Here is a 20,837-nt window from a genome sequence, read left to right as displayed (position 1 = left end):
GCCCGCTTGTTTGTTTGAGAGCTTGAACAACTACTGACAAGTGAAGAAATGCATGGATGAAATGTTGATGTGTGGTTCAGTTGCCTCTATATGCATTGAATACAAACTGATGATTATTTGCGATGCATTTATGTGAAGCAGTATTTTATTGGTGTTGCTGGTTAAGATAAGTATGATGTAACTATTTTATAGACTAATATGTAGCTTTATCAATAATGCCGTGCCCCTTTTTTTAAGCTATTTGTTTTGAATGTATAGTAGTGAAGTGGGAGTTTAAACTAACAGAGATTTATGCCCGGGCAGCCGAAAATATGTTTTGTGTGCACACTTTTGGGCCTTTGGGGACTCCGTAGAATCACCGCAGACAATTACATTTCAGGAAGTTACTTTGAAACTTGCATGTAAAGTTTCACGCTATGTTTTGCTAAATGAAAGTTAAAACGTTTCACTATCACTCATATCACTTTGTCTGATCTCTCTCTCTCTCTCTCTCTCTCTCTCTCTCTCTCTCTCTCTCTCTCTCTCTCTCTCTCTCTCTCTCTCTCTCTCTCACTCACTCTCTCGCCCTGTAATGAGTTGATTCAACTTCTTAATGTCAGTCTAAATAATACAATTATGTTGGTGCATCATGGCATGTGGCTCATTAAAAAAAAGTACAGCTATTATCTACCTCTTGTATAACTGGTCGGCCCCACCTGCATTAGCACAATGGACGAAACAAATACATTAAAGTAAAACCACTTTCCAGCAGTCAGCAGCACATTGTAAAAGCTGTTGATACAACTGTTCACATTCATAATTAAGTAAAGATAACACCCTTTTCACCCCGGTTACATTTTCCATTTGCCCTGAGAGGCTCAGTGAGGTAAAGGACTCTGAGTGTTTAGATAGTTCACTTTAGTCTAAGTTATCTCAGTGTGTCTCAAACGGTTTTATCACAATTTATGTAAACAAATATTTCCAAGGCACACCTTTATAATTATTACGATAAATAAAAACAGGTTTGAAATCATTCCAATGTCATTTCATTTCATTTCAAACCTTTATTTAACCAGATTGGTCCCATTGAGATCATAGATCTCTTTTTCAAGGGAGACCTGCAGCATATAGGTTCCACATGAAACATAAAACAATAAAGGACATCATACATTATATTTACAGGATACATTTACATAGTTATAGACATTTACAAGTACCCATAGTATCAACGAGCATTTCATTTAGCCTAGCTTTAAAAACATGCAGAGGAATGAGATTGCTCAGTTTCAATTCTTGCTGAAGATTGTTCCAAGCAAGTGGAGCTGCGCACATAAAAGCTGTCTTACCTAAGACAGTCCTTGCTCTTGGCACTTGCATACTATAGGACAGTAAACCAACAATATCCTTTAAAACTGGAGAGATTAAAAAATATGGATGAATAAATAAATGTTAACTGATAAAATAAGATATAAATGAACCAGCAAAAATCTTGCCTAGGGCAGCAAATTGGTCAGAACCGGCCCTGGTGTCATTCCCACAGCACCCCCCATTTGAAACATGTTCCCACGGCTATGTTTTCATATTTAAGTTTGTAGCGAGTAGAGGGCTGCTGGCAGGCCCAGACTGGCCATCGGGAGGGCCGGGAGGTTTCCCGATGGCCTTAATGTAGGCTATTGTGAACGCAATGCTGCGCAAATGTGGGTTTGCCTCACACAGGGTGACTGTCTGTCTACATGATGTGGCATCTGTTTCATATGGGTGTTTCCATAGATCTAGTCTCTTTATTTTCCCCTCAAAATGCACCAGATTGATGCATTTAACTCCAAAATTAAAAAAATATCTTACCAGGGGGGGCATGCCCCCGGACCCCCCTAGAGGATTTGAGGTCCACCCCCAAAATATGTTCACATGGATAGGTTCCCAAATACATTTGCAATTTTTTTTAAATAGTAACCCCTGTCCATATGTTTATTGGTGTGTGTGTGTGTGTGTGTGTGTGTGTGTGTGTGTGTGTGTGTGTGTGTGTGTGTGTGTGTGTGTGTGTGTGTGTGTGTGTGTGTGTGTGTGTGTGTGTGTGTGTGTGTGTCTGTGTGTGTGTGTGTCTGTGTGTGTCTGTGTGTTTGAGTTTGAGTGTGTGTGCGCGTTAGTTTCAAAGACCCCCATAGAGCTCAGTTTATAACTCGAACCCTGCCTGGGACGTTTGGTTGCGGTTGAATAGTCCAAAAATCAGCTCCTAAATTCTAACCCTATCGTCTATTCCTTGACCTCTGAGTGAAACGTCATGGGGTTAAGGGATAGTGGATAGGATAATTCAAAAGGATTTAGGAGAAGAGACTGCGGTACTTTAGAGAATCCGACTGCACTTTCACTATCCGACGTGTTTATGATGCGCCAGCGGAGGTCATAAATGTGCGCCTGCTGCTGTGGGGAAACTATGGAAACTACAGTTTTCTATACAGCGGACTACAACATGGATGTTTAATAAGAACGAGGGACTACTGTAAACTCATCTAGAGACTCTGCACCGTGCTCTGATGCTGTTGTTTTATGCTTTATGAACGGGGACAACAGAGAAACATATTCTTCATGACCAAAGTTGGAATTGAAATAAAAAAGGAAAGTGAAACTTATGCTCGTCACCCTCTCCCTCCGCTCCACATTAATACAAATGATCCCAATACGTATGATTGTATGAAAAGATCTTAAAATCAATACAAATGTATTTATTATACACGTTAGTCCTTAACATCTATCACTGTGTATATCACCATTCAAACATCTTTTAAAAGTTGAACAAACCCCACACAGCTCAGTAGACTGTGAAATGTTGACTTTATTTGATCATTTCAGTAAAAACTAACGTTCATATTTCTCTTTTTGATTATAATATTGATGATCGTTCAAAACAAAGCACTTTGGCAAGTTACCACATACATTTTAAAATGCTTAATAAGCACCGTAACTTTCATGATATCATTTCTCGTTCATAATCGGTTGTTTCCGTGAACGGCCGACTGTTGTGTGGCGGCAAATGCCGCGGCCGCAAGGCATTGTGGGGCAGCATTTTCTCCTCTCCTTTCGGTTAGGGAGGTCCAGTGGTTCCTAGGCTAAAGGAGGTTATAAAGGAAGTTTGAAACCTCCTTTCCTTTCATTTAGAGAATTCGAACGGCACTTATCATGGCTGCCACTGAGGGACTTCCGGGTAATTTCACTCCGTTAGGAAGGTTCCTAAGCTAAATGGACTATTCGAATGCAACCCATGTGTCAGAATCGAAAACAAAAAATGAGGGAGCGCAAACGAGAAGAGCTGCAGCGAGAGCAAAAGTCTGATCATTGAGAAAGAAGCAACGAGAACTGCAAACAAAAAGATATGTTAAAACAAAGAAAAATACTTATAGTTTACATGAGGACACAAATGATTTGTTTGCAACTTATAGTTTTATTTTTTAAATTAAATTTATTTTGCTTGACTCAGTCTTTTTTTCTCTTAAACTCTTAGTTTTGCTTGATTCTGAGAAAGTGTTGCTTTATCTTTATGAAACAAAACTAATCCCATAGAGAGGAGCAACACTCATGTGATCAAGGAACAGAGCAACAGGAAGGAACCCTGACACCGATATGTTCAGTGAGTTAAGTTTCCATTTCGATGGAAGCACAGGCAGGGTAAGTGTTCATTTTATTAGTTGATTGTGTCTCAGTCAGTTTTTTTTCCGTGTGGACTGTGGAGGAAAGACATTTTAGAATGAACTCAACAGTCTGTCATCTGCACACACAACGTTGTTGTTGGCTCAATAATACGCATTAAACCTGCCATAACCCAAGATAGCAGGGTGTGTGTGTCTGTTACTGAGTACGACTCATGTAGAAACTTCTTTGTAAGACACTTCACCCTAATTTGCTCCGGTGGTTATTGTCCACAGTAATGACTGTTACATGCAGAGTTGGGTGTAACAACTGTAATAATATTACTTTTGTCGGTAACGGAGTAATGTAACGCGTTACTTTTATAATTCAGTAATAACACTACAGTTCATTGCCCGACACGCGTTACTTCGTTACTTTTATAATATCAGTAATCACACTACAGTTAGCCTACTAACATACATAATTACTAGATTCTCCCTTTGACAGACAAGAGGGATTTCCGCGCGGGTTTATATTTACGTAACATATGGTCCACACATGCAGTGCATAAACATGGCTGAGTCAACAGCAATAACTTTCGAGGGGTGGAGCGGCGTCGCCTGGCCTGGGCATTCGGGACTTTAGCCCCGGATGTTTTTTCTGTAGCCCCGGACAATTCTCCCTCAATAATATAATACATTAACCGTGCTTTCCCTGAACCTCATCATGACACTAGAGAGGACGGCAGAATTGTAATTTCCCGTTTTCAGTGAATGTAACAGAGGCAAGACACCAGACCAACTACAGAGTTTAATGGAAATAAACATCTGTCTTATTGGCTGACAGGTACCTAGATCCTGTGAGCTGTGACAATGTTTAAACTGTCAGTCGGACTCATGCAGAGTTTTTGAACTGCGGTCAACTCAGCCGTCTCTCGCATTTGCTTGGTCAAATGAGCAGCTCTTCATTTTTGAGTGCGCGATTAATAGCGTCTTTACGGTAATCGCCGAGAAGCGGCACTGACGGACGGTAGTACAAGAGTAAAATAATGCATGTTTTTTCTGCTTTATTTGCGATACAAATAATTTTTACCATAAGTTCTTAAAAAAGTGACACTGTTTGACTCAGTCCTAGTTTGACTGCTACCAACAATACAATGAAGTACTTTTACTGTGTTTTTTTCTGGGTAATACTCTCAAATTCCCCTCCTGAGAACAAAATCATGCCACTTCTGCTATATTTGATGAGAGATAAAATGATTTTTTGCAATAAGTTCTACATGAAATTGATACTGTTGGACTCAGTACTACTTGGACTACTACCACAAGTACAATCAAGTGTTTTTACTGTGTACATTTTGAGTAATCTTTTGTCAAACTCCACCCCTGAGTACAATAATGCATGTTTTCTGCTATCTTTGATGAGAGATAAAATAATTGTTTGCAATAAGTTCTTAGTGAAATTGATACTGTTGGACTCAGTACTACTTGTACTACTACCACAAGTACCGTCAAGTACTTTTACTGTGTACCTTTTGAGTAATACTCGTTTAAACTCCTGTCCTGAGTACACAAATGAATGTATTCTGATATCTTTGATGAGATACAAATATTTTTTGCAATAAGTTCTTAGTGAAATTGATACTGTTGGACTCAGTACTACTTGGACTACTACCACAAGTACAATCAAGGAGCATGCCCCCGGACCCCCCTAGAGGAGGTGAGGACCCCCCTAGAGGAGGTGAAGTCTGCCCCACCAAAATCTGACACGGTGTGAGATGTCTTTTTTAGCTGTTCTTTCGTAATTTCCTGCAATCTTCTTCATGCAGTCAGTCAAAATGAATGAATGAATGGGCGTTTCTTTGACTATTTATAGGCAAATATGGGCGTTACGTGAAGCCCGCAAAAGCTGCACCGTATTTCGAGTTGATTGTGATTTATAAACGGAAACCGGCGTAGGATGTGCCGTACGCAAGTCCTGCGCCGGTACGCAGTCTTTTATGAATCGAAAAATGTCTGTGCGTATTTATTTGCTTCCTCAACCTCAACAAGCACCTGCAAAGACAACATGCTAACGTGAAGCTAATAGCTAAGGAGGACCTCCGAATCCAGAGTGAGGATGTCGAGTAAAGTAATGAGTAAACAGCAAACACGCAATGTTATATGATGAGGCCCTCTGTGTCGCGAGCGTCGACGGACGGACGGACGGACGGACGGGGGGCTGGTGGTACTAGTGGAGCCTCGCAAACTGTGGCGCGCTTACACTGTATGTGCGGCGCATTTGCGCTTCAGGGGCCTCATTTATAACGCCTTGCGTAGGATTGACGTAGGAAGGTTGCTTACGTAGTACAAAGCACAAAAATAGGTACATACATTTTCCGCCATTTTCCGATTCACAAAACATTGCGTACCGGCGAGGGAAGTGCGTACGGCACTTCCTACGCCTGTTTCCCTTGATAAATCACAATCGACTCGTAACGCCCATATTTGCCTATACATAGTCAAAGAAACGCCCATTCATTCATTCATTTTTGACTGACTGCATGAAGAAGATCGCAGGAAATTACAATAGAACAGCTAAAAAAGACATCTCACACCGTGTCAGATTTTGGTTATTGTGGGGAGGTCGAGATAAATCATATTGTTTGGTGGATGCAGTTTGAACCAGAGTAGCAGCATGGAGGTCGGATCGTCACCAAAATAAATAAATAAGTGGTCCGAAAAAAGTTAATGACAAAACAAATACACATAACCTTCCTCAGGCAGTGTGTTTGTCCCGGGGACAGGAGACACCCCCTTGATGAGAAACTGTAAGAAATGATCGGGGAATCCCTCCGGAGTGGAGTCATGACGACTGGATCTGAATTATTTTTGTTGTATTTGGTGGTTTGTGTTCCAGCTGTCGATCAGCAACTATATATCCATAATCCACCAGTTAAAGGAAATACAACTAATGTGTTGTGTTATATTAGCTGTACAATTTACCACATATGGTGTTCTTAGTTTCCATACCTCCTGTGTTTTACGAGCGACTTATCAAGTCTTGGCAAACGGCATAAAACACGATTAAACGTGATAGTATATAAAACCATGCTCGTATCTACAACCTATAGAAATGCAAAACGGCGTCAGTTTAGTTGTAATTCTGTCCTCCTGCTTACCGCATCATTTATGAGAAAACATTTCATAACATTAACACAACATATTCGAGGTGGTTTTAAATAGCATATCCGTATTTATTTATTTCTCCAAGTTATGTTTTTGTGTGCACTGAGGAGTCTCAAACAGGCGTTTGTTTAATCATTTTAAGATTGGCTTTAATCAATGTTTGAAAATGAATTCTTCATATTTGATAAATGAGAGGTAACATTTTATTTATGGTATTATTTCCACATATTTCTCTCCATTCTTCCTTCTGCCAACGGTGTCGCAGTTTCTCGTCTCTCCCGTTTGTGTGCTTAGTGCGTACGCATGGGTTAGAGTTTGCGTGGAGGACAGCACATTTTCCGAGAAGGGTCTAGCTGCGGCCGCGGCCAGTACACGACACTACACGACACGCCCACTACACGACACGCCCACCTGACACGACACTACGGTGGCTGAGAGACATTACCATACATGGCAGATTAAAAGCGAATTGACGACACTGACGCTGATGCAAGGATATTTAAAGAGACATGAGGTTCAGAGAACAGACAAACAATATGGCGCACCGAGTACAGGTAATTAACGTATTGTGGTTTTAGATATAATTACATACTATTTAGGTTCTCGTTTGTTTGTCGATGTGGCTGTTTAGCGCAGTGTAATTGTGTTTATTTAGCTAATTTGTATTTTAAATATTAAATGTAAAGGAATGGAATACATATAAATATATATATATCTTAGCTCTTAGCTTGACATGTTCGACGTTCAGTTAGCATATATGCTAACTGAACATGCTCGTTCAGTTAGCATGTCAAGCTAAGAGCTAAGATATATGTATATATTTTAGCTTGACAGATGGAACAATGCATGTACTCGCATTTTTACAAGAATCTGATTTTAAATATTCATTGAAGGTGTCTTTCACATTTGAATGTTTTAAAAAAAAAACATGTATTAGCTGCTATACTGACATGCACATATGTATAATTATATTATTATTTTAAGTGTGGTTTAAAGTTAAATGATATATAGTTATTGGGTAGAGCCAAGTAACCCAGGTGGATGCAATCAGGCCTCTGTTTTTAGATGGGGTTTGTGGCCATGCTGTAGGCCTGACATTTAAACCATAGACCGTATATATAAAGATTTAAACTAGCTGAAGGGCTTTCTGTTCGAACCACAGTGACATCTAGAGGTTGTTTTGTGCATAACATGTCAACCAAAAAGGTAGAGCTGGCTGAATCAGATGGAGTTAAACTTTTTTTTTTTTCAACAAGATATCAAGACACAAAATGTGCTCTACCAAATGGTGGCGCTGGCAGTTAAAGGGTTACCTTCTGAAAGTGAGGAAGTATGACCAGCTTTGTCCCATAGGATTATACAGGCCAGTCCATTGCTGCTTGTTTAAGGAGTTAACTATTTCCAATATTAAAGTCACTGAAATTGTATTCTATTTTATTCACCTATAGACAAACAACACAACACTCCGTGATGGAGCACGCCCAGAGCTCAACAAATTGGACTCGGACACCTTCCAGTGTCCATTTTGTGAAAGGACCGGGTCATACCCTGGTCTGATGGCTCATTTGCAGAGCCACCAGAGGGCACTTGTGAAATATGGAGGTAAGTACATCTATAATTCTATATGATCATTGTATACTTCATCACATTACATTACATGTTACTTGTTAGATGTGTTTAATGCCTCACACATTATGGATACATGTGTTATTTCTGTGCCCCAGGACATCCTTGGTGTAAATTCATTTTGAATTATAAATTGAACATTAAAAATTAGATTTATATTCAGGTTATGAAGTGTTAATAATGCTGGAAAAATATCCTTATTTGGGGTAGGCACAATATGAGCATAATCACACATTCAATCTGCAAAAAATCAGTTTATAGGCAAAAATATTATTGTTGGTGACATGATTATTTATTGCTCTCGCACAAACACCTTGTTTCAAATTGCATATTTACAAGAAATTCATGTTGGTTTGTTTCTAGAATCCTCTAAACCACTTTCTGTCTCTTTTTTTTAGGTTATAATGTTTATAAATGCCATCTCAAATGTGTGGCCAGCAGCCATTATCACTGTGGCTTTTGCCCAAGAATCATTGGGAGAAAGGAGATGTTTATTAGTCACTTTAAAAACTGCTGCACTGAACATCCAACTACGTTGGCGGCGGCCCCAGCAACCACAACGACTCCTCCAGTGATGGCCCCGACGGCCGCTCCAGTGATGGCCCCGACGGCCGCTCCAGTGATGGCCCCGACGGCTGCTCCAGTGATGGCTCCGACGGCCGCTCCAGTGATGGCTCCGGCTGCTGCAGCAACATGGCACAATATTTCCACAGCCCCCAACATTTTGATGTCAAAGCGCAAAACCACAACATGTTGTTTTTGTAGCCTACAACTAAAAAGGAACATTTTTCACATGATGTTCTGTTCAATAAATGTTCATTGAGGAAAACGGTATCAGTGTCTTATTGTATATTCATCACAGTGAATGCAGTGCATGCTGAACTTGCCGGACCATATACTGTAGTTGAAAGTACACAATGAAACACTGGCTTGCTTGTATCAAATCAATACAATTCCCACATGCCCTACCCCGGAACCTGCGGTCTTCAGACTCTGGCCCCCCGCACCAACCTGCGATCCTTCGGGGACAGAGCCTTCAGTATGGCAGCCCCCACTCTCTGGAACGCTCTCCCTGCGGAGATCTGCAACATCCCCACGCTTGACGCCTTCAAAAGGGCCCTCAAGTCTGCCAAGGTCTTTGGCCCCAAATCTATTTGTGTTGTCTGTCTAACTGTTCGTCTAACTGCCTTTTGTTATGTTTGTTTCTACTCCTGTTCTTTTTAAAGCGACCTTGGGTCTCATGAAAGGCGCTATATAAATCCAAGTTATTATTAATACATCATTGGAACGGTAAGAATCTCAGCTACAACACTGACTAAAGCCTTCCCATCTCCAGTATGCCTACATGACAAGCATTTTTATAATATACAGTAAACATATCTTTGACTTATTAGAGAAGAGACAATCATCAAGCCAGATACCAAGGTATTTACAACAGGCAACCACTTCAATTACTTTTCCTTTATGTTATTGTTATTTGGTTTTTATTAGTGCTTTTGTCGTTTTGAAGGAAATTAAAATACTGTATTGAGTTGGTTTCTTCTGTTTTGGAAGCCTTGTATATATTTTTGGTCTTGTTAGAAATACCCCATGGTAAAACAGTGTTCTAGCAGCAGTTAAAGAAGCTTAGTTTGCTGTCTTAGACTGCCAGTTGTATTAAGATGGTTTGTTCACAATTTACACATAAAACCTAAATGTTCATCTGTTTATTGTTCTTCTTCCTTTATATTCAAAGCATGTTGATTGTCTATTGGCTATATCTTGACATTATGTTAATTTGATCATACTTGCCATACATTTATTTTAATTTATGCGATTCCTTCAAAGGTTTTGTAATAGACCCCTAGTACTTTTAATTTATAAAGTAATAATAATACATGTGAATGATTGAGCTCATTAGTGGCCTGACTGGCCCTCCTAATTTGTTCCTTAATGACCCCATGATGTGATAATGTATATCTTAAAACCTTTAACAACTATATTTAGATGTTCACAAATATCTACATTTATGTATAAAATACATGTGTAGCAGTTAGACAAACATAATCAATAGATCATCTCATTAATACCTATTTTATATATTAAAAAAAAGTTGACTAAACCACCGTTTGTTGACAAAATGATTTGGGTTGAAAGTTATACTGTTGTGTCTCAAACGGATAGACTAGGTTATTAATTTATTTGCCTAATAGTTGCTTAAAATGCTACAATAACATTTGCAATTCGTTTTTAATCTGCCATGTACGATCTCAATAATAATAAGTGTCGTCAATTCGCTTTTAATCTGCCATGTACGGTAATGTCTCCCAGCCACCGTAGTGTCGTGTCAGGTGGGCGTGTCGTGTAGTGGGCGTGTCGTGTAGTGTCGTGTACTGTCCGTGGCCGCAGCTAGACCATATTGCATTTTCCCGTCAAGTTAGTATTTTATAAATCGCAAACATTGCGTAGAAACTGGCGTACGCCATTTTTTGAGCGTATATCCCTTTATAAATGAGGCCCCTGATGAGGCTCCCTCCGCAAAATGAAGCACCCTCCGCAGTCTGCGTGATCTGCCTGTAGGGAGGGGCGGCCCTGCGAGTAAAGTAACAAGTAAAGTAACTACTTTATGTAGAGAGTAACGAAGTAAAGTCATTTATTACTAAGTAATATGCAATATATTACTTTTTTTGAGTAACGACCATTACATTACATGTCTAATATGTGTAATTGTAAAGCGCTTTGAGCACCTGGAAAAGTCCTCTAATAAAAATGTAATGCATTATTGTTTGTCTTGTGTTATGATTTCACAGAGTTTGTCCGTATTTTTTTTACCCCTCAGACTGCCTCCAGATCACAAAATGAGTGATTGTGAGGAGGAAAGTGAGGATGTAGCAGTGTCTCCAGTACCAAGCTGTCTGTCTATGAAGAGTGACGATTCTAAAGAAAACCCTCCAAACATCAATAATGAACCCAGACCCTTAGACACAAAGTAAGACACATCTTTATACTGTATACCTCTGCTAATTTAATGTTTTTTATTTTCTGTTTGTATACAAGCATTTTTACTTAAATGTAAAATAAAATTAAACAAATCAAAGTCACATAGAGAAGTTGTAATCTAATCTAAGTACAAGTACTCTTTTTCCTCCTCCTTATTATTGGCTTTACATTTCAGTGGTTGAGAGCTGCCTCATGGATTTGACAGATCATTTATCAAGTATTCACGAATTAAAAACATATTGGTGTTTGCAGAGGTCAGTACAGCAGAGAGAGAGCAGAGTCTCCAGCACCCAGCTGTCTGTCTATGATCAGTGACTTTTCCAAAGAGGCCCCTCCATACTTCAGCAATGAACCCGGACCCTCAGATGCAAAGTAGGAGAACTGCTGCACGTCCACTCATATTCAGCTATCTCTGTCTTAGGTGTCTGTAGATTTTGTGTTTGTATGTTAACGTTTTTAACTATTTGCTATCCTAAATGTAACAAACATAAGCGTCACAAAGCCAAATCATTCGTGCCATCTTCCTTAGTATCTGTGGCAGCTGTCAGACACTTAGAGAAGCTGTAATCAAATCTGAAGTGGACTAATGCCATTTCTTTGAACCTGCTAATTATTGACAGTAACAGTAATTTGTGTATTTAAGTTACTTAACTGGTTTCAACATCAGATTAGAACAAGGATTCATGCAATATAAATATATACATCTTGATTGTGCAGAGGTCAGTACAGCAGACAGAGAGCAGATTCTCCAGCACCCAGCTGTCTGTCTATGAAGAGTGACTTTTCCAAAGAGGCCCCTCCATACTTCAGTAATGAACCCGGACCCTCAGACTCAAAGTACGACTCATTTCAAGTTACCCTTGCCAATGCAATGTTTATTTTACATTTTTGTATGTATATTGGTATTTTCTAACAAAATGTGTTTGCCTACTGAAAGGTAACAAACCTTTGATCAAAGAAACATTCTTCTAGGTCAGGGGTCGGCAACCCCTGGCACTGGCCACTGGTTACGGTGCCGCGTGCCAATGCTGGCACGCGGCACCGTAACCAGTGGCACACTAGGAATAAGTGGAATAAGTGTGCAAAATATTTAAATTGTATTTTCGGATCCTGAACAAGACCGCCGCCAGAGCGCGTCTCCCCGTTACCTGCAGAAGGAAGCCATGCACGCAGCGCAGCCCCGCTCTGTTTAACTCCAGGTGACTTTCTGCCGCTTTCCTCCGTGGTGCAGGGCTGATCGTTTCACCACAGAGGAAAGCACTTCACAAATTGCAGTACCCATAAGGAGCTTTACAAATGCCGCAGTTTTTGCGTGGCTGTGTCTTTAGTTGAAAGCCCAGTGGCGATCTGCTCATCTCTCATTGAAATAATATGCTACAAAGGGACGGACTGGCCATCTGTGTGTTGAACTTTCCTGTCGGCTCCCAGACCGTAGTCGAGGAGGGCAGAAGCAACAAGCTTCAGGTTCAATAACCCACTTTAGCTTAAATGACTGGAGAGAGGCGAGCTCTTCTTGGGAGGCCGTTGCATTTATTTAGCTGTTCTTCTGTTTCACAAAATACATCACAGACCTCTGTTTTTCTGCTGCCTCGTTTCACTTCCAGAAACATACACACGCTCCCTCACTGTCGCTCTACCATCCACACACACACATGCACACGCCACACCCCTCTCCCTCTCTCTTAAAGGGACAGCGATCTCATCTCACTCTGCATGACCCTAATATCATAACATGTGTGTTCTGGAGAATCACAGAACGGACGATCGTCCTTATTATTATGCCGTTTAAACCAATTATTTAAATGTGTTTGTTAAATTCGGTATCATGTAAGTTGCGCTGACAGGTCCACACACTGCTTCCCCGCAGCGAGGCCCCCCCGCCCTCCTGATGATAGTTCACGAGCGTCAAGCTCCTCAACACAGCCAACCCTCTGTCTGATGGACAGATGTGTTCATGACCACTTATATATTTACTTTGAATTCATTGACAGTGCGGTGTAATGAGACAATAACAGGCTACAGATGCGGACATATACACACACATATATTTATATAAATATATACAATTTAAAGTATGAGAGCACTCTCATAATAACGTAACACAATCAGAGACTGGATATATCCCCCCCCCCCCCCCTCTCTGGTCGCTGAAATGGGGAATTGAAATGACGGGCCAAAAGTTGTATTTACAAGTATTAAAAGTAAGCATAGGACACCAAACCAACTGAGACCCTCCACCGTTCCCGGAAATGCATCCGCGGAGGAGCCGTGGAGGATGCATCAGTGTATCCTCGGTTATAGCTCCTCCAGAGAGCCTCCTCGATGCTCGATGCTCGGTCCTCGATGTGCATTTAGAGAAATTAGATGTCCTTCAACATGGCGCGCTGAAATCCATTTCCGGGTCACTACCGGAGGACCGAGGAGTCGAGGAGGGGAAATTAGAGTATTGAGAAGCCTCTAGTGTTACAGATGCAGGTTCAAAGGTGAATTAGGTTCAAAGGTGAGTTATTGCGTCATTGCGTCATCGTTTGCATCATGACGTAACCGTTTACGTGCCTTCTTATGACCCACACAGCGTTTTACGTCGCTGATTTTCTCCGCAACACCTCTCACAACAACATCAATAGAGGACTGCGTCGGGTAGTTTTTAATCATACGAAGCCAGATTAAATTAAAGAACGACTTCTCCAACCTTATACCTTTCTCCAGAGTGCCGTGGTGCATTGTTTGTTAATGTGGTTCAGCGGGATTACTGCCCGCTGCAGTGCTGCTCGTGCACCGGAGTTTATTCTACTGTTAACTCACGGCAGCGGCCGCTGTAAAGTATTCACTGTCCGACTGTCACACAAGCAGCTGATAAATATCCCCCATCCCCATCAGTGAATGTGTTTCAGTCTGAATTGACGCTGTTTGGCATCACAACGCTGTTATGAAAGTTTATCTGGCATTCTACAGGTGATGTTAGCATAGCAACCGAAGCTAATCAGACTATCTCGTATCATATTGTGGCATAAACCGTTTTCTACACAAAATAAACAGAATCACACTAAGCTGGTTAGTGTTGCCTGACTTTATATAAGTGTTTTTTATAAGTGTGTGGTTGCGTTCTAGTCACTTTGCTCAGCGCTACTGCTTGTTACAACTTGTATTCGCTGTACTGTACTAACCGTGAACTGTTATTGCTCAGGTTAATCTCGACCCCCTCCAATGTAAGCGTGACGTATTTGGTTATAGATCTTGCTGGGTTGCCGACTCCAGCAAAGGTCATTTGTGTCTAGAGTGCGCCATCTAGTGGGATCAACTGAAATGCCAGGTATTGCAGGAAAAAGACAAAATGAATGCGGTCTTTACTGTAATTTGGACAATTTTGTACCAATATTCGGCAGGCCAGATTAAAAAGCCCAACGGGCCGTATATGGCCCGCGGGCCTTAGTTTGCCCATGCCTGGGTTAGAGGAGCTGTAAGTGGACTTTTAGCAAATTTTAGTAACAGTAATTTGTGTGTTTAAGCTACTTAACAGGTTTCAACATCAGATCGTTGAACAAGGATTCATGCAATAGATTTAAATACATCTTGGTTTTTCCAGAGGTCTGTACAACAGAGAGAGAGCAGAGTCTCCAGCCTCCAGCTGTCTGTCTATGAAGAGTGACTTTTCCAAAGAGGCCCCTCCATACTTCAGTAATGAACCCGGACCCTCAGACTCAAAGTAAGATAACTGCTCATATTCAGCTATCTCTGTCCTAGGTGTCTGTTGATTTTGTGTTTGTATTTTGAAGTTTTTAACTATTTGCTATCTTAAATTTAACAAACGTAAGCGTCACAAAGCCAAATAATTTGTTCCATCTTCCTTTGTATCTGTGACAACTGTCAGACACTTAGAGGAGCTGTAAGAGGACTAATGCAAATTTTAGTAACAGTAATTTGTGTGTTTAAGCTACTTAACCGGTTTCAACATCAGATCGTTGAACAAGGATTCATGCAATAGAATTAAATACATCTTGGTTTTTCCAGAGGTCTGTACAACAGAGAGAGAGCAGAGTCTCCAGCACCCAGCTGTCTGTCTATGAAGAGTGACTTTTCCAAAGAGGCCCCTCCATACTTCAGCAATGAACCTGGACCCTCAGACTCAAAGTAATAGACTGTTTTCATTTTGAACCATAAACAGAATCATACGTTTTTTGCAGGGTTACGCATGCTGTCAGAGGTGTCACAAAGTCTAAAGTCCTAAAATCCGGAAATGAGTTAGCATTTTAACACTTCTGTATCTCTGGTCTCCAAATCAACAATTGTGGTTAGATGCCTGAAATAAGGTCTGTGGTCAAAACAAGCTTAAGAGATGAATAAGTGTTTTTGTACGACATCAAATATGGCAGTAAATACCACACTGGTGAATATCCAAAGCTTCTTTGTCGCTAACATTAAGCCATAAAGTGGTCATAAAGTGGTGTTAATATGTAGAGATTATCCTGCAGAACAAAATGTATGAGTATATTAACCGGTCTTTGCCAAAGATCTTCAATGGAAAATCCCATTGACTTTTGTCAAGGGAGCCCTTACAATGCTCACTTCTGAATTGGCCCACAAAAATATGTGATCAGTCCAACACGCTATACCAAAACTATGACTTTATTTAATGAAATAAAAGCTGAACATGGAACTCAAACTTTTTTTTTGTTAATTCCAAACAAAGTGTCTATTATAAACCACAATTAACCTCCTGGTTATGCAAGTAAAATATTCATATTAAATATATATTAAGACAATAATTCACATGAATCAATTTAATCATTAACAAAACACACCATGCTTGTATTTGACTTATATAAGCACCAATATGCAAGTTAGATATCAAAAATCCTGAAATAGAATAGAAAAGAACTTCAGTTTTTAATGTTCTCTTTGACTATCTGAGCTTCTAAACAGTGTTGACCTATTGACCTGTTGTCAACATAAGACCTTGTTTAGAAAATATGTCTTCTTCCTAACAGGAAGAAGAGTGGTGTATCTGTGGAGGAGATGTTGCCCTGCTGTGCTCTGTGTCAGGATGTCCTGAAGGATCCGGTCTCTATCAGCTGTGGACACCTGTTCTGCAGAAAATGCATCGCCTCATACTGGGGTCAGTCTGCTTCATCAGGAGGCTCCTCCTGTCCCCAGTGTGGAAAACAATCCAGAACAAGTCTTGGACTTCAGACAGCAGGTCAGACCAGCACTGTACAAAGTAAAGTTCTTTGCACACTCAGTCAGAAACAAAGTTCTGATGAAAGTATGCATGCAACATTTAAATGTAACACTGAATCGAAACTATACAACCCTTATTTTTTTACAAACAAAGAAACAACAGCATACATACAACATACTGTCGCATTGCTCGGTCTTTACTAGGGATGGGTACCGAGCCCCGGTATTAAACGGGCCCCGGGGCTGAATTATTAAAGACCGTGGTACCGTTAAGCTCCGACGTTATCGGTCTTTTTATCGGTACTGGAGACATCTAAAAAATATGTCATGTGTATTATTGCTACACAAACATTATATTGCAGTTTTAGTGTCGCTAACTCCGTTTCTAATATGCAAAAAGACAGCAAAATGCGTCATTCTTTGTATTTTCGATCTCTCCAATCCAGACGAGAGATCTCTCTCCCCCGCCTGTGTGCGAGGGGGCGGGGCAGTTTACACACACGCAGCTGCTACATGCAGCAACACACACACACACGGAGGAGATGACGGAGAGAACGCGCTCCGATGTGTGGTTAAACTTTACCCGTCTCGCTCGTTGCCTAAAGTGCAATAAGAGTTTAGCATGTCAGGGCGGTAACACGAGCAATTTGTCTAAACATCTTGCAAAAGTGCACCACGTTCAGACGGAGAAATGCACCGGGTTCGACTGTCTCTCTAGTACTGTAGCTCTGTAGCCCCATCCACGAGTAACGTTTCCACGTCAGGTATATTATGTATGCTAGCAGCAACACACGAAGCTAACTCAATGATTCAAACATGGGTTAATGATTAGAGGGAACTGAGTTATTTAGTTAGTTAAAGTTTCAGCCATTCTGTTCACAGTTCTGTCATCAGATTATTTAATATGATTTGTTAAAACGTTGTTGTTTCTGTTGATGTGAAATATTATGTATTTCATTTAAATAAAAAGCAATGTTAGTTTTGTTCACAATTTGTTAATTTTCATTTAATTGTTTATTTGAATAGGGACAATGCACATTAATGAACACTTTAGACAAATAATGCTTCAAGTGTAAATATGCCGGATTTTAGCTTTGAGCTAATTTCCATCCGTAGTCCCTGACATACAACATATAGTTAGTTTACCTCATTTTTCTCTCCAAAAGAACCGATAAGAGTACCGTTAAAAGACCGGACCGATAAGCGGTATCGATAAAAGTAGTAGTACCGTTAAAACCTTAACGATACCCATCCCTAGTCTTTACTCACTTGCTTGTCTAGTCTAGGAGCACACAACATTATTATTGGACTCTGCATTACATCTGTGTTAATACATGAGTGAAAGGAAAACGATTTCCTCCTCCTGTCATTCACCTTTATCTGACACAGTGACTTTCCTTCTTTTTTATCAGATAGTGGTCTACAAAAGGTTTTAGATGAACATAAGATCAGCCAGAGGAAGATATTTGAATGTGTGACTGAAGGAACTGACAAAACAGGAAGTGTCACGCCACTCAACAGGATCTACACAGAGCTCTACATCACAGAGGGGCAGAGTGAAGAGGTTAATGCCCAACACGAGGTGTGGCAGCTTGAGACAGCGTCCAAGATGGAGACCGCCAATGACACTCCTATCAAGGTCCACGACATCTTTAAAGCCTTAGTTGACCAAGAGGACCAAATCAGAGTGGTTCTGACTGTCGGCGTCGCTGGCATTGGTAAAACCTTCTCAGTGCAAAAGTTCACTCTGGACTGGGCAGAAGATTTGGAAAACCAAGATGTCGATCTGGTGATTCTGCTTTCCTTCAGGGAGCTGAACTTGATCAAAAATGAGCAGTACAGTCTTCTCAGGCTGCTTCATGTTTTCCATCCAACTTTACAGAAGGTCACAGCAGAGCTCCTCGCTGTCTCTAAAGTTTTGTTCATCTTTGACGGCCTGGATGAAAGCAGACTTTCTCTGGATTTCAAAAACAATGAGGTTGTGTCCGATGTCACGCAGAAGTCATCAGTCAACGTGCTGTTGACAAATCTCATCAGGGGGGAGCTGCTTCCCTCGGCTCTTGTCTGGATAACTACCCGACCAGCAGCAGCCAATCAGATCCCTCCATTATTTGTTGACAGAGTAACAGAAGTCAGAGGTTTCACTGACACCCAGAAGGAAGAGTACTTCAGGAGGAGATTCAGTGATGAAGAACCATGCAATAGAATAATTTCTCACATCAAGACCTCCAGGAGCCTCCACATCATGTGTCTGATCCCAGTCTTTTGCTGGATCACTGCTGCAGTTCTGGACCACATGTTGACCATGGACCAGAAAGAGGATCTGCCCAAGACCCTGACTAACATGTATGCACACTTCCTGCTGGTTCAGACAAAGAGGAAGAAGCAGAAGTATGATGAGGAACAAGAGAAGAGTCCGCAGGAACTGACGAAGGCTGACGTGGAAGTTCTCCTGAAGCTGGGGAGGCTGGCGTTTGAACATCTGGAGAAAGGCAACATCATGTTCTATGAAGAAGACTTGAAGCAGTGTGGTCTTGATGTCACGGAGGCCTTGGTGTTCTCCGGAGTTTGTACAGAGATCTTCAAAAGAGAGAGAGTGATCTTCCAGAAAGCGGTCTACTGCTTTGTTCATCTGAGCATTCAGGAGTTTCTGGCTGCAGTCTACTTGTACCACTGTTACACCAACGGAAACTCAGAGGTACTGGAAGCTTTCCTGGCAGAACAAAACTCCTCTCCGTCAGAACAAAACTCCTCCCTGGCAGAACAAAACTCCTCCCTGGCAGAACAAAACTCCTTCCTGGCAGAACAAAACTCCTCCCTGGTAGAACAAAACTCCTCCCTGGCAAAACAAAACTCCTCTCTGTCAAAACATGAAGATGGACCAGATTATGATGAAGATGATTATGCTGATGAACTTGAATTTGAAGGTTACACTGATGAAGAGGAACAATATGATGATGAAGAAGGACAATATTATGATGAAGATGACTATGCTGATGAATATGACAGACATGATGATAGAAGTGAAAACAAGAAAGTTGATAAAAAGGATTGTGGGACCCTTGACTACTCTGAGTCTCTTAAATGTGATGACAGTGACTCTCTGTTGACAGTGTTCTTGAGTAGAGCCATGACAAAATCTCTAAAGAGTAAAAATGGCCACCTGGACCTGTTTGTCCGCTTCCTTCATGGCCTCTCTCTGGAGTCCAACCAGAAAGTCTTAGGAGGCCTGCTGGGTCTGAAACAAAATAGTCCGCAAATCATCCAGAGTGCCATCAACAACCTGAAGGAGACGAACATGGACGAAATATCCCCCGACCGAAGCATCAACATGTTCCACTGTCTGATGGAGATGAACGACCAATCGGTACATCAGGATATACAAGAGTTTCTGAAGTCAGGCAACAGATCAGAGAAGATGCTCTCTGAGATCCACTGCTCAGCGCTGGCCTACATGCTGCAGATGTCAGAGGAGGTTCTGGATGAGGTGGACCTGAAGAAGTACAACACATCAGACCAGGGACAACTGAGACTGCTTCCAGCTGTCAGGAATTGCAGGAAGGCTGTGTAAGTACATGTGTTATTATTGAAAAAAAAAACAATAATGTACAGTTATAGATCCTCAATCACACCGTTTATACGTCTTCTTTCTCTAGGATTGAGCCTTTCAATGCAAAAGAAGCAGTGCAATAGCCAAATCGCAGTAAGAGCTATATTTGCTAAAGAGTAAATATGTGGCAATATAATTCTGGCGCTGCCCAGCCTACAAACCATATTCTACAAACTTTATGAAAAACTTAGTTTGCTCCTGATTTAAAAAAAAAAAATCACACCTTGATCATTTTAACATATTCTTTTATTTATAATATGAATAGTATTTCAAAAATTATCAATCCCTCTGACATCGCGGAACATATTTGTGTAACTTCAGCAATCTCTCAGAATCCCTTAGTCAATAAAGAGCACTTAATGCATTATTTAACTATACTACAGATAATAAGCCTTAAAGGCTTTAAAAGGGGACCTATCATGCAAAATGCACTTGTTAATGTCTTTTATACATAAATATGTGTCCCCGGTGCGTCGGGGAACTCACGCAGCGTCAGAAAATAAAACCCTTTCTCGTTTCCTCCATACCCAAATCTTTTAAAAACGGGGGTACAACGAGCGGATACAGATTTGCTGCCGATATGACGTCAAATCAGCAGCGGACCCACAGAAAGTTGCTATCAGAAACAATGCCTGACGTGTTTTGGACGTAATCTCGTCTTTGTTTACATTAGC

General features: G+C 40.9%; 1 protein-coding gene across 5 annotated transcripts in view; it reads left to right on the top strand.

The window, feature by feature from the left end:
- The window catches only part of LOC117484256 (NLR family CARD domain-containing protein 3-like), a 56,466-nt gene that overhangs the window by 18,649 nt on the left and 16,980 nt on the right, over positions 1-20,837 (top strand). Inside the window, exons 1-8 of one of the 5 annotated variants that reach the window (XM_034132723.1) lie at positions 3,526-3,642; positions 11,215-11,364; positions 11,628-11,747; positions 12,093-12,212; positions 14,962-15,081; positions 15,387-15,506; positions 16,364-16,572; positions 17,966-20,120. In XM_034132723.1, coding sequence (XP_033988614.1) covers positions 3,626-3,642; positions 11,215-11,364; positions 11,628-11,747; positions 12,093-12,212; positions 14,962-15,081; positions 15,387-15,506; positions 16,364-16,572; positions 17,966-20,120 — 3,011 coding nt within the window. In that variant the 5' untranslated portion in view covers positions 3,526-3,625. Of the gene's footprint in view, positions 1-3,525; positions 3,643-11,214; positions 11,365-11,627; positions 11,748-12,092; positions 12,213-14,961; positions 15,082-15,386; positions 15,507-16,363; positions 16,573-17,965; positions 20,125-20,837 lie in introns of those variants that run through there. The other 4 variants (XM_034132722.1, XM_034132726.1, XM_034132724.1 and 1 more) reach the window with 4 other exon arrangements.

This window comes from Trematomus bernacchii, unplaced genomic scaffold (genome assembly GCF_902827165.1).
Source record: "Trematomus bernacchii unplaced genomic scaffold, fTreBer1.1, whole genome shotgun sequence".
Classification (NCBI taxonomy): domain Eukaryota; kingdom Metazoa; phylum Chordata; class Actinopteri; order Perciformes; family Nototheniidae; genus Trematomus; species Trematomus bernacchii.
Note: the sequence above shows the minus strand (reverse complement) of the source record. Positions and strands in the feature narration are given on the sequence as shown.